Source organism: Abrus precatorius, unplaced genomic scaffold (genome assembly GCF_003935025.1).
Source record: "Abrus precatorius isolate BTA unplaced genomic scaffold, Abrus_2018 Scaffold6, whole genome shotgun sequence".
Taxonomy (NCBI): Eukaryota; Viridiplantae; Streptophyta; class Magnoliopsida; order Fabales; family Fabaceae; genus Abrus; species Abrus precatorius.
The window spans coordinates 19,007,731-19,019,806 of record NW_020874406.1 but is presented as its reverse complement, the minus strand read 5'-3'; the positions used below and the strand labels follow the sequence as shown (position 1 = coordinate 19,019,806).

Genomic DNA, 12,076 nt, shown 5'->3' with positions numbered 1-12,076 from the left:
ATAATGAATGTAAATATTTATTTCATTTAACGGCCCAATATGTCAAACTTTATAATACAAAATGTGTCATCTTAGATACATTTCAAAGGTGGAGTAAATAAATATGTACTTACCATGAATGAGTCTTGAAAGAAAAATATTTTCTTTTCATATATTGTTTTTTGTTACTAGAATTGTAAAAGTTTACGAACTATTGTTTGAATGAAATTTAATTTATGAGAAAAAAAAAATGATTTCAACATAGAAAATTATTCAATTTACTATTGAAAATAATCTTCACAGCAGATCAACATCTTGGTAGATAATGGCGAAGTTATAATCCCTCTTTGTGGTTCTGAGTTCAATTATATTTTTGGTTAGGGTTCGGGTACAACCCCTCAAAAATTGAAAGAGGGAAAATACACAAATCTCATGCTCAACAATCATTAAAATGTAGAGATGCGTGAGGAGTGAAGACATTGTATCACAAGGGTTGGCCTATAATGTTGCACTTCAGTAACCAGTACTTCAGTAATTAAGAGCATTCGCTAGATTATCACTAAATCAATTAAAATCACGTTTCAACAATCAGCCAGTAAATAGATTAAGTGACATAGCTAATTCCTCCAATTGCTTCCGATCCAGATAGGATACAAGATCCATTGAAATTAAATGTTTTTGTAAATCAGCGAAGTCTTCCATCTCAAATTTGTATGTTGATTGAAGTTTCTCAGCTTCACAATCTGCTGCCTCAGCTTCTGCAAGCAGGAGATTAGCTTCTTCCATGTCACTCATCTCTAGTGCAGCAGCCTTTTCAGCTCTAGCAATAGCAGTTGTCAAAAGTAGTCTCTGATACCTAGCCATTGCCAACTCTTTTTCCTTCAATAAAATCATTCCCTCAGTCTCTTGCAATCTATCAAGGGTGTCTTTGATTTCATCTTCAAGCTTTTCATGATTTATCGTAGCCGTATGCATGTTTATCTGGATGCTCTCTTTTTCAATGGATAGTGACTTTGCTTCAGTAGCAATTCGTGCAGCCTCCTTGAAATTTCTTGCAGCAGTAGCAACTTTCTTTTCTGCTTCCAGTTCAGGGACTCTCTTATCTATGAAAATAATCCTTTGCTTTAAGGATGCTATATCTTGCTGGATGCTTGACTTTCTTGAAGATAGTTCCTAAAAACAGTGTAATGACATTTGTTACCAAATAACTACCAAAAGATTTTTTTTTCTTTATAATACAGAAAATAAGATATCATGGGTTTGATTACAAGTGGGACCATTTTATAGTATTCTCTCAACCTATATATATATATATATATATATATTCAAGAAACTTGGCTAGTTTGTATAACTTCAAATTTAATGTTATAGGCAGTCACGGATGCCATGCATTACGCTGGGAGTCTGATTGATTATTCATCACGTTTCAGCCATATAAGCAATTCCAAAAAACAAAAAGATCAGCATAAGAAATTATAATACCTGCAAGGAAGCTCTTGCAGCAGAAACATCCAATTGAAACAATTTCACATCTTCACAAAGCTTTTCCTCATTCTTGGTAAGTGTCAGTTTGTCCTCCCTGGACTTCAATATAGACGACATCAAAGTTCTTCGTAGTTTAACTATTTCATGGTATCCCTCAGCTTCCTCCTTAGAAATCCTGGCAAACTCCTTAAGTCTTCCTCCCATTTCTTCTTCCTGAATGAGAAAGTTATCAATTTCCTCCTTCTTGTGTGCCAAAGTTTCAGTCTCTAATTTCACTCGAGCAAGGACAGATTGCAACTTGTCATACTTGACATCAATGCTTGACTGAACCTCTTTAAATCCAGAGACAGCTTTACTTATCTTATTCTCTACAGCTTCTAAATTAGAGTCATTGTCTGCTATCTCCTTTTCTTTCTGTTTAACTAAAGCAAGAAGTTGTTCCAATTCACCCATTAACACGTCCTTTCTTTTACAAAGGATCTCTTTTTCTCTTTTGTCATCCTGGATTGAATGCTCAATGGTATTACTCAATTCTAAACGAGCTTCACTCATAAAATGTGATTCAATCTCCAACTCCATCTTTTTAACCTCCAAGGCTTCGGATGATGACAGCCATTGGTCCATTTCTTTTGAATACACTGACGTTGCTTTCTCCATGGCAGAATCTGCATTATTTAAAGCATTCTAGAAAAAGGAATACAGATACGTCAGATATTCTAACCATAAACTTGATTGCGAAGGCTAAAGAAATAAGCCAACAAAGAGATGCAAAATTATACGGTAAAAAATGCCCAGCAATGGATGAAAGGCAACGGCGGGAGCACAATTCTTCACAGAGCAATGAAAGAAGATTACCAGTTATGTACATACTTGTATTAAAATGTCATTGGGATTCGGTAATGGTATTATAATTAGCAGAACTAAAATACTTAAAGGAACCATTTTATATTATCAAAGGTTGTGTTTGGACGGAGAATTTTAGAATTCCACAGAATTTGACATTAATAATGAGGATATTTAAAATGTGAATAAGTATGAGAAGAATTATGAATGATAATTACAAAAAGTTAAGCATATAGGACATTTTAAATTCTTTCTAACATTTAAAATTCCCTGTACTTGACATAAAAATTCTCAAACTAAAATTTTGAAAGTATTCTAAAAATATTTTTTCTTATTAGCCAATACATGCAATCTAGTAATTTAAAATTCCTCTGTCCAAACACAACATAAAGTTTCTAATAGCTTAACATTCCAATGATCATTGGACTGTGAAGCAAGGGCACCTTAAAAGGGAATAAAAAATTGCAGTGCTGCAGTGTCTGCATCTTTTCCTTTGTCAGTGTCAGTGTTGCAGTGATCATGCATCTTAGCCATTGGGTGAGACAGTGACAGTAAAAGAGGCAGAAGGATCTGACAGTTATATAAAACAGGACTTAAATCAAAATCCATGAATCCAATCATTGTCATTTATATGATGTGATTATTAGGGCATTTTAGCCAGTAATCAATTTTCTTGTGAAGCATTGATTTAAAAGGCAAAATCACCCACGGCAGTAAGAATACATGCCAAAAAGTATTCGTCTTTAGCCTGAAGATGAGCGTGTAGAATATATCACATTTCATTTTATTGATGGATTTATATGAAGTTAAAGTTAAAAGGACATGGAAAAGCTGTAAAGTAGACAATCACGTTTTCTTAGGCTTGGTCAACATTGGATCTATGCTTAAAAACGATGGTTGAGAGTTGTGGACTTCGAGTATTTGACAAGAGTAAACAAGTAAAGGAAGATTAATGTAAAATGGCATAATTATGGGTTGTTTCTTACTAACCGTTGCATAATGGTCGAGTAAGATTGCACATTGTTCCTCGGCGGCTATCTGAGAGTCGAGGGCATGCTGTAATTTTAAGTCTAAAGCATCGACAAAGGCATCAGCCTCTCGCAACGAATTGGTGAAAGCTTGTTTCTCCTTCTCGGCAGCAGAGAGGTTTTCGCTAACCTTTTCAGCCCTTTCAAAATCTTCAGCTTCGCAGGCTTCTTCCAACTGCTTTTCAAGTTGCATGTGTTTGAGAGAAGCAAGATTGGCATCTTCAGCAGTTTTTCTTCTATTCCTGATCGACTTCTTTCGGGCAGCAGAAGCAGATTTCACCAGTTGACTAGCATGGTCAAGCTTCTCACGTATGCTAGCCTTAATTTGGCTGAATTCTGTCTCCGAAGAAGCTGAAACATTTTCTTGCTGTTTGGGATTCTCATTCGCTGGTTGGGTATCAGTGACAGTGGCGATGGAGGAAGGGGTGTCCGTGTCTTCGTCGCGAACAGTATCAGTGACAGTGGCGACAGAGGGAGGGGTGTCCGTGTCTCCGTCGCGAACAGTATCAGTGATAGTGGCGACGGAGGGAAGGGTGTCCGTGTCTCCGTCACGAACAGCATCAGTGTCAGTGGCGACGGAGAGAAGGGTGTCCTTGTCTCCGTCACGAACAGCATCAGTGACAGTGGCGACGGAGGGAAGGGTGTCCGTGTCTGTGTCCGGAACAGTATCCGTATGGAGCGGAGAAGGAGACAGATCGTTGGATGAAAGAGGGTCTCTGCCATATCCTATCCTCAATCCAGATCGTTTTCTCCTTCTGGGGGGCTGTCTCGAGGGATTTGAGGCGGTAACAGGAGCAGATGCATGCTGGGATTGGAGATTGTGATCGTGATCGTGATCTTGATCATGATCGTGGTCCCCTTCGGCTACTCCTGAGTTTGCAAGGGGATCCAGCACAAGGGTGAGATCAGAGAAGAGATTCTCGTCAAGGGGCTGCGATTGCGAACAAGAAAGAGAATCATCACAACCATTCTCTGCTTCAATTGGGGAATGGGAATCTGAAGGGTTAAACAGTACCATCCCTTCAAATAGGGAATCCATATCTTCTCCTTTCTTCCCCTCCAAATCCATTGTCCTCTCCTCTCACCGCCCACCCATCTGTGAATCCTTATATCCTTAACCTACCCCCCATTCTTTTAACTCTTTCCGTATCAAAATCAATCATCATCTACTTTCTTCACTTTTTTTTTTCTCTCTTCAAATTGATCCTTAAACATATAACTGTCTACTTTCATTTTTAAAATTACCAACAAAATCCTTTTAATCTTCACTAATTTATATTTTATGCCAAATTATTCATTTTTAATTTTAAATTAGTATATATTTATTGTATATTAAATATATGTTCATTAATATTTTTAAAAATATTTATAATTATGTAATTGATAAAAAAAATTAATTCAAACATATTTATAATCTTAATAGAAGGACTATATATTTTTAAAATTTAATGATTATATGTCTAAATTTTTACTCACTCATTTTTAAAAATATTTATTATCTTTCATATAATTATTTTTTATTATGAAATTTAATTTAATTTTTTCATTATTAAGTGGAATATATAAATTAAAATTCTAAAAAAGAAAATTGTTTAGAGAAAAAAACCATTTAGATGAGTGATGATGAAATTTATTTCTATAATTATGTTATTAACTTATTTAAAATTATGATATAAAAATAATATAGGTGTTCAAATAATAAAAGACTTCTACATAAATCATTTATTTATTTATAAGATTTTTTTAAACTTTTATAACTAATGTAATAATATTTTCAGTTTCATTTTTAATAACTACAACATAAGCTAAAATATTTGAGAATTTGATGTTAGAAAAAATTATGTACGGTGATTAAAATTTTGTTGTTTTTTTTTTATAAATTTCTGCTCAAGTCTAATTAGTTAGTTTTACTACTGCAATAATATTTTGTCTTGATATTTTGACCAATAGAAAAAAAAGACAAGGCAACATTTAGAAACTTTTACCTCACTTCCTTTGCTAAGTCATTGTAGTTTGTATAGGTGTGGATGATCTTGTATTGATAATTTAGCTTTTTTGCCATGAATTAGACACTATATTCTCATAACTTCCACTATCTATGATATGTCTCAACCAATATTCTTTACTGGAGTAGCATGTAGGCTTCTTCTAATAACTAATGATTTACCATGATTTGCAAGGGTATATTCTTCGTCAAATATTAGATTATCATTAAACAGTATTGGATTATCATTAGGTGAAAGCTTATTTAAACGGTATATTCTATTAGCCTCAACCATGACTGTTGTTTAATCCTGTACCTCGTCCAATAAATCCAAGTTAACAGCCAAAGCTTCACTATTAGTACGTTCATCAAAATGTTGCCTCTGAAAGGATCGCTCCCCAATTTCGACCGGGACTATAGCATCAATACCATAGGTTTAACCGAAAAGGTGTTTCCTTTGTGGTTGTTTGAGGAGTACACCGATAAGCCTATAAAATCTCAGGAAATTTTTCTGCCCATTCGCCTTTTGCCGAACCTAACCTTTTTTTTTTTAGTTCATGTGGGATGACTTTATTTGCTACCTTGGCTTGTCCATTGGTTTGGGGATGCTCGACAAAAGTGACTCAATGTTTAATCTGCAATCCGCTTAAAAATTTGTTAAAGTGCCTATCTGAAATGTAGACCATTATCTGTGATCAGGGCATGTCGAATGCTGAAACGTTTGATGATGTTCTTTCAAGTGAATTTATAAACATTATTTGTTGTGATGGTAGCAAGCGGTTCTGCTTCGATCCATTTGGTAAAATAGTCAACATCGACAATTAAAAATATGCACTGTCCTTTTGCCAAAGGAAAGGGTCCAAGTAGGTCCATTCCCCAAATGGCAAAGGGCCAATGAGAAGTAATTGGATGAAGGTTGCTGGCATACTGATGTATATATGGTCCGTGTTGTTGATAGAGAATACATTTTTTGACAAAAAGATCACAATCTTTGGATAGGGTTGGCCAAAAGTATTCGGCCTTAGAATTTTTGTTGCCATTGTTCGTCCCCCCGAGTGTGTATCACAAATACCTTCATGAATTTTTCTCATCGCATAATTGACTTGTTCTATATCAAGGCATTTCAACAAAGGGGTAGAGATTCCTCTTTTATATAGTTCTTGACCGACGAGGGTAAACCTGACTGCTCTCTTTCTTAATTGTCTTGCCTGATCCGGATCTTCAGGTATGTTGTCAGTTTTAAGATACTGAATAATCTATGTCATCTAGTTCTGAGATGTTTCTTTAATTTCCATGCATTCATATCCGTTTATGCTAGGGACATTGATTTACTGATGAATCATACTCTGAAGCTGTCCAGGTTTCCTTTGACTAGCCAATTTTGCAAGCCTATCAGCTTGTTCATTCATGGTTCTCAGTGTATACCGAACACACACTTTGTCAAATTCACTTTCAATTTGTTTGAATTCATGATAATATTGCAACATGATGGGGTCTCTAACTTGATATGTATCGTTAACCTGTTCGACCATTACTTTTGAGTCACTTCATCATGTGATACGTCTGACCCCAATTTCTTTTACAAGTCTGAGCTTGACCAGTAATGCTTCGTATTCAAATTGGTTATTAGATGTCTTAAACCTAAATCGAATAGACTGTTCAAGTATCATAGTGTTCGGCCCTTCTAATATAACTTCTGCTCCACAACCGCGAAGATTTGATAATTTGTCAACGTGCAATTTCCACATGTTGGTGTTGGTTTGTTTCTGAGTGGTGAATTCATTAACGAAATTGGCAAGTATCTAAGCTTTAAGAGGTCCTCAGGCCTCAAAGAAAATATGAAATTGGGATAGCTCAACCGCCCATGTCATTAACCGACCTGCTAACTTCGGCTTTTGTAAAATTTTGGCAACTGGGTAATTTGTTTGTACTACTATTCGATGACTCTAAAAATAATGCCTCAACTGCCACGTTGTATGAACCAATGCCAACACTGCTTTTTCCATTAACTGATATCGAGTTTCGACATCCTGAAGGGCTCGACTGATGAAATATACTGGATCTTGTTCATGAATTTCATGTAATAAGACTAAACTGATAGCCTTGTCTGATACAGCTACATAGACTATCATATCCTGACCCGGTCTTGGTTTTGCTAAAATGGGTGGGGTTGCCAGTGTGTGTTTTATATTGAATAAAAGCTTGTTCACATTCATCTGTCTAGGTGAACTTCTGTGATTTCTTGAGAAGATCAATAAAAGGCTGAGATCTTTCTGCCATTGCAGGTAGGAACCTAGCGAGAGCAGCTATTCGACCAACAAGCCATTGCACCTCTTTTATATTACGAGGACTTGTCATCTCAATAATATCCTTACACTTATTTGGGTTAGCTTGAATCCCTCTTTCTGAAAGCATGAACCCCAAGAATTTTCCTTCGGCTACCCCAAATGTACATTTCTCTGGGTTAAACCTCACTCCATGCCGTCTTGTTTCACCAAACACTTCATTTAAATGGGCAACATATCTATCAATGGAGATGGATTTGACTACCATATCGTCGACGTAAACTTCCATGCATTTCTCTATTTATTTTTCAAAGATTTTGTTCATCAATCTCTGATATGTTGCACCTGCGTTTTTAAGACTGAAGGACATTACTTTATAGCAGAAATTTACCGAATTTGTGATAAATGTCGTCTTCTCCTCATCTAAGGGATATATCTGAATCTGGTTATACCCTGAATGTGCGTGCAAGAAACTGAGTGTCTTGTAGCCAGGAGCACCGTTGACTAGATTGTCGATGTTGGGAAGAGGATAAGCATCCTTAAGACATGCTTTATTGATATCAGTAAAATCAATGCACATCCTCCACTTTCTATTAGCCTTTCTTACCATCATAACATTGGCCAACCAGGTAGAGTATCTTACCTCTCAGATAAAGTCAGCTTGTAACAATTTGCACGTTTCTTCCTGGACTGCTCGTGCTCTATCACTCCCTATCTTTCTCTCTTTCTATGTTATTGGTTTTGCCCCCTTGTAAACGGATAGATGATGACATAAAAAATTAGGGTCTATTCCTGACATATTCGAGGCTAACCATGCAAATAAATCAGCATTTCGTTTCAACACATTTTGAAGGACCTGTTACTCGTCCAAAGACAAATCGGTTCCAAGGTAAGTGACTTGTTCAGTTTTTTTACCTAGCTGAAAAGGCTTCTTATCTTTATTGGGTTCAACCCGAAACCCCTCATCTATTCTTGGATCAAGGTCTATATCCAACTTTTCCCCTGACCGAGGAGATACGATATTAACATCTCGTCTATGCCCTTGGAAGGGTTTTAGACGTAAGCTTGCAAAGTAGCATTCTCTGGCTATCTTTTGGTTGACATGAACGGTAATAATTCGGTCTTTCTCAAATGAAAATTTCATAGTCAAGTAAGGAGTGGACACTATGGCCTTCAATTTATTAAGAGATGGCCGGCCGAGTAGTATATTATATGAAGTACTTGCGTGTACCACTAGGTAAGTGACCTTAATACATTTTCCTTCGTGTTCTAATCCAAATAAGGTGTATATATCAATACAGCCACAGGTCTTCACTCGTTCCCTAGAGAAACTAACAAGTGGTTCGTGATACTCCTTCAATTCCTCTTTTGGTATCCCAAGTTGCTTGAAAGTATTCCAGTACAGGATGTCAGCCAAGCTTTTTTGATCAATTAGAGTCCTTCGGATAGTGCAATTAAGAATGTCGACACTTATGACCATAGGATCGTCCTGAACCAGGTTCGCTCCTTGGAAATCTTTGTCAGTAAATGTAATGGGAGGAATTCGGATTCCACTCCAATGATATGTGGTTGACCAAGCAGACATGTCTAAAATGTCTTTTCCTAGCCGAATTGATAGATCCTCCGCCAGCAAACCCACCTGCAATAGTGTTAATAACTCGGCGAGGATACTTCCCACGTTCATCGTTATGCTTGACAGGGGGTTCTATTGACCTGCTACGTTGTCGTTACATTCTTCTATCATTGTTTCTTCTTGATAGCTCGGGATGATGCTCCCTACTTCTATCTCTATACCCTTGTAGGTGTCTAGCTTTTACCAAGTCTTCAATGCGGTCCTTAAGGACTATGCGTTCTTCAGTGATGTGTGATAAACTTTTTGGCAAGTGCACCAAATCATTGAAGTAACAAAATAGATTATCGTACACAAGGATTAATGTTAAGTACCAATCCACAAGAATAGCACTAGTTGGGTCACCAAAAATAGAGTATGAACAGAATGTAAAATTACTAAGTGCAGAATTATAAAAACAGAATTGAAAGTGTCAGAATTACTATTTATAAATAAACAGAAACTACAAGACTAAAAGTAGAGGATTAATTAAAATAATTGCAGAATATAAATGTCTAAATTACTGGAGGTGGGTTTAATGCAATTAAAAATAGGTTGAGTTTGGAATCCCTTTCCCTTTGCATACAAATATATGTATAACTCAAAATACAACTTCATATAATGGTTAGATTTTCTAAAGTATCCAACTCTAATTCTTTGGTAATTGGTTCTAAAATGAAATTAGTGTCCTAATTCCTTAGATACAACTAAAGACATTCAGCATTAAGAATTAAATCCATTGACCACATCATCAAAAATTTCTATTCCCAAACAATTCATAATAAGCAAATTAATCACTTTCCAAGAAAGTTCACTAATTTCTAGCAATAAACTCTTTTTCATCAATCTTATTCACGTAAAACAGAAAAATATTAAGTTCAAAATTAATATGTTAGATTAATGTATGTATCTTGAGCTATATCCAGTGTTAGTTCATTGTAAAGGGCAAATGTATAGGTTTATCCTCACTCAACCCAAAGATATTTAGCTATATATAATGAAAGTAAATAATATAAAACTGAAATATATTGCAAAAATAGAATTCATGTTTATAAAAACGCTTACAACAAATAGATGAAATAAAAAAGTTACTGTTCCATTATATAACCAAAGAAAATGAGATAAAATCCAAGTTTCCATAAGAATTCTCTAGCAAAGATGTAAAGAAAATACCCTAGCTACCATATTCTACATAAGTTGTATGTAAAACCTAGGTTTCTGCGCTTTAGAATGTACTAAAAAGGAATGAATAAAAGATATCGTCTTTTTAGAATTTTTTTCACTTTTATATGCTCAATCAGCATTGTGTCCTCACAATCAGGAATCCATGTTCCCACAAATGAGACCTACGACACTCAACTTTAGCTCTTTAAGTCCAATTGCAAATTTCTTTTTAATCCCTTCAAAATAAAACTGTCAGCCATTAGAATATGAGTGATTCATGAATTTTTCAGCAAATACAACATTCCATTGAATTTATCAATTTATTGCATTAACTTATAATTTAAATTAAATGAAATATGCCTAAAAACCTTTAGTTTTCTAGATGAGTTAGTGACTCATCAGTGTGTCCCCTATTTCTGTGGTATCGACATGATTTTGACTTATCTGCCTGAGGAGAGGTATTCAGATGCCTGGGAATAGTCAGTATCTCAGTTGCCAATGCCTACTTGAGTAATCTAGACCAATTAGTGTTTAAACTAGTATAAGTGATATACTTAGGTCCTCTTAGTGGTCGCTTGGTCTCTCCTCTTTAGTCCTTATTTACTTGCCTAGTTTTAAAAGATTCTCTCCTGTCACCCTCTCTTTGGTTGGACCCCTGCTCTATTCAAATTTGACTTCAGTATTCGGCTAATTCTTCCATCTGCATATACTTAGCGGCCCAACTTCTTAATTCGTCCAGATCAACAGGTGGTTTTTTACATATGTTGTTGACAAAAGGTCTCGGTCTCAAGGTTATTATGAGGTGGTGCATTGCAACTGCGGACTCCAAATTGTGGATTAAGAGGGCTACTTTACTGAAGCGCTCTATGAATGCTCTAAGTGTCTCTTTCTTTTCTTGACGGATGTTAACTAACGCCAAAGACGTCAAAGGGTGGGGGCGGCTTGTGGCAAACTGTAAACTGAATCGTTTGGTAAGCGTTGCAAACGAATCAATGGACGAAGGGGATAACTTGGTAAACCAGTTGAGGGCTGGCCCACAAAGCGAAGTCAAAAATATTCTGCATAATAAAGTATCATTTTCTGTATATAGGCCGACTTGAGTTGTAAAAATATCCAAGTGTTCCTCAGGATTGGATGTCCCATCATACTTCTCCAATGTTAAGCCTCTCCAGTTCTCAGGTAATTTTGCTTCCAGAATAGGCTGAATGAAAGGGCTTTGACTTGAAGTACAATCTCGTTCAACAGGGGTCTTAGTTTGCTGATATGTGTTTGGCCTTTCTTGTAGAGTCGAGGACTCTCCCTGCTCCTAAACAAGAGGGATAGTTTGAGAGGGTATGTAAGTTTTGATTTCTTCCCTCAGGTTGGCATGTTCCTTCCTTAAAGCTGACAACTCAAGAGTATCTTTCTCTCTTATCCTTTGTATCTCCATCATTTCAGTCATAAGTTGTCTTACTACCGAGAAAAGGCTTTCATCTCCTCCTTCCTCAGCTAGAACTTCAGAGATCGATGGGTTCGGTGTAGTGTCCTCTTGCTGACGAAAGGCTCCTCCTTGCTGATTCTGTCCTTCTTGCTGACTCCTAGTAAGTACCATGATGGCTTTGAAAATTGAGGCAAATCGAGCCTCACGACAAGCGTCAAAATGTTTCTATTACGGATACATTGATCTTCTTGTTACTCTTCTACTCTGGGATAAGGTCAC

The 12,076-nt window shown here is 36.2% G+C and overlaps 2 protein-coding genes across 2 annotated transcripts; both read right to left on the bottom strand.

Moving 5' to 3' along the window:
- Positions 1 to 244: 244 nt before the first annotated feature.
- LOC113868940 (cingulin) lies at positions 245 to 4,481 on the bottom strand. Its single transcript, XM_027504957.1, has 3 exons — positions 3,298 to 4,481; positions 1,462 to 2,148; positions 245 to 1,152 (listed from the first exon to the last, which is right to left on the bottom strand). The coding sequence occupies exons 1-3, from the start codon at positions 4,402 to 4,404 to the stop codon at positions 568 to 570; spliced, it is 2,379 nt and encodes a 792-aa protein (XP_027360758.1). The 5' UTR covers positions 4,405 to 4,481; the 3' UTR covers positions 245 to 567.
- A 6,572-nt stretch (positions 4,482 to 11,053) lies between these two features.
- Positions 11,054 to 11,968, bottom strand: LOC113870329. Its single transcript, XM_027506924.1, has 2 exons — positions 11,834 to 11,968; positions 11,054 to 11,683 (listed from the first exon to the last, which is right to left on the bottom strand). Exons 1-2 carry the CDS (start codon positions 11,966 to 11,968, stop codon positions 11,054 to 11,056), a joined length of 765 nt encoding a protein of 254 aa, XP_027362725.1.
- Between the last annotated feature and the right edge of the window lie 108 nt (positions 11,969 to 12,076).

Coding starts and splice junctions, on each gene's coding strand:
- LOC113870329 (XM_027506924.1), bottom strand. CDS start 11,968: ATGGTACTTACTAGGAGTCAGCAAGAAGGACAGAATCAGCAAGGAGGA. Junction 11,684..11,833: donor GAGATGAAAGCCTTTTCTCG/GTAGTAAGACAA, acceptor CCTCTTGTTTAG/GAGCAGGGAGAGTCCTCGAC.
- LOC113868940 (XM_027504957.1), bottom strand. CDS start 4,404: ATGGATTTGGAGGGGAAGAAAGGAGAAGATATGGATTCCCTATTTGAA. Junction 2,149..3,297: donor TACTCGACCATTATGCAACG/GTTAGTAAGAAA, acceptor TCCTTTTTCTAG/AATGCTTTAAATAATGCAGA. Junction 1,153..1,461: donor CTGCAAGAGCTTCCTTGCAG/GTATTATAATTT, acceptor CACTGTTTTTAG/GAACTATCTTCAAGAAAGTC.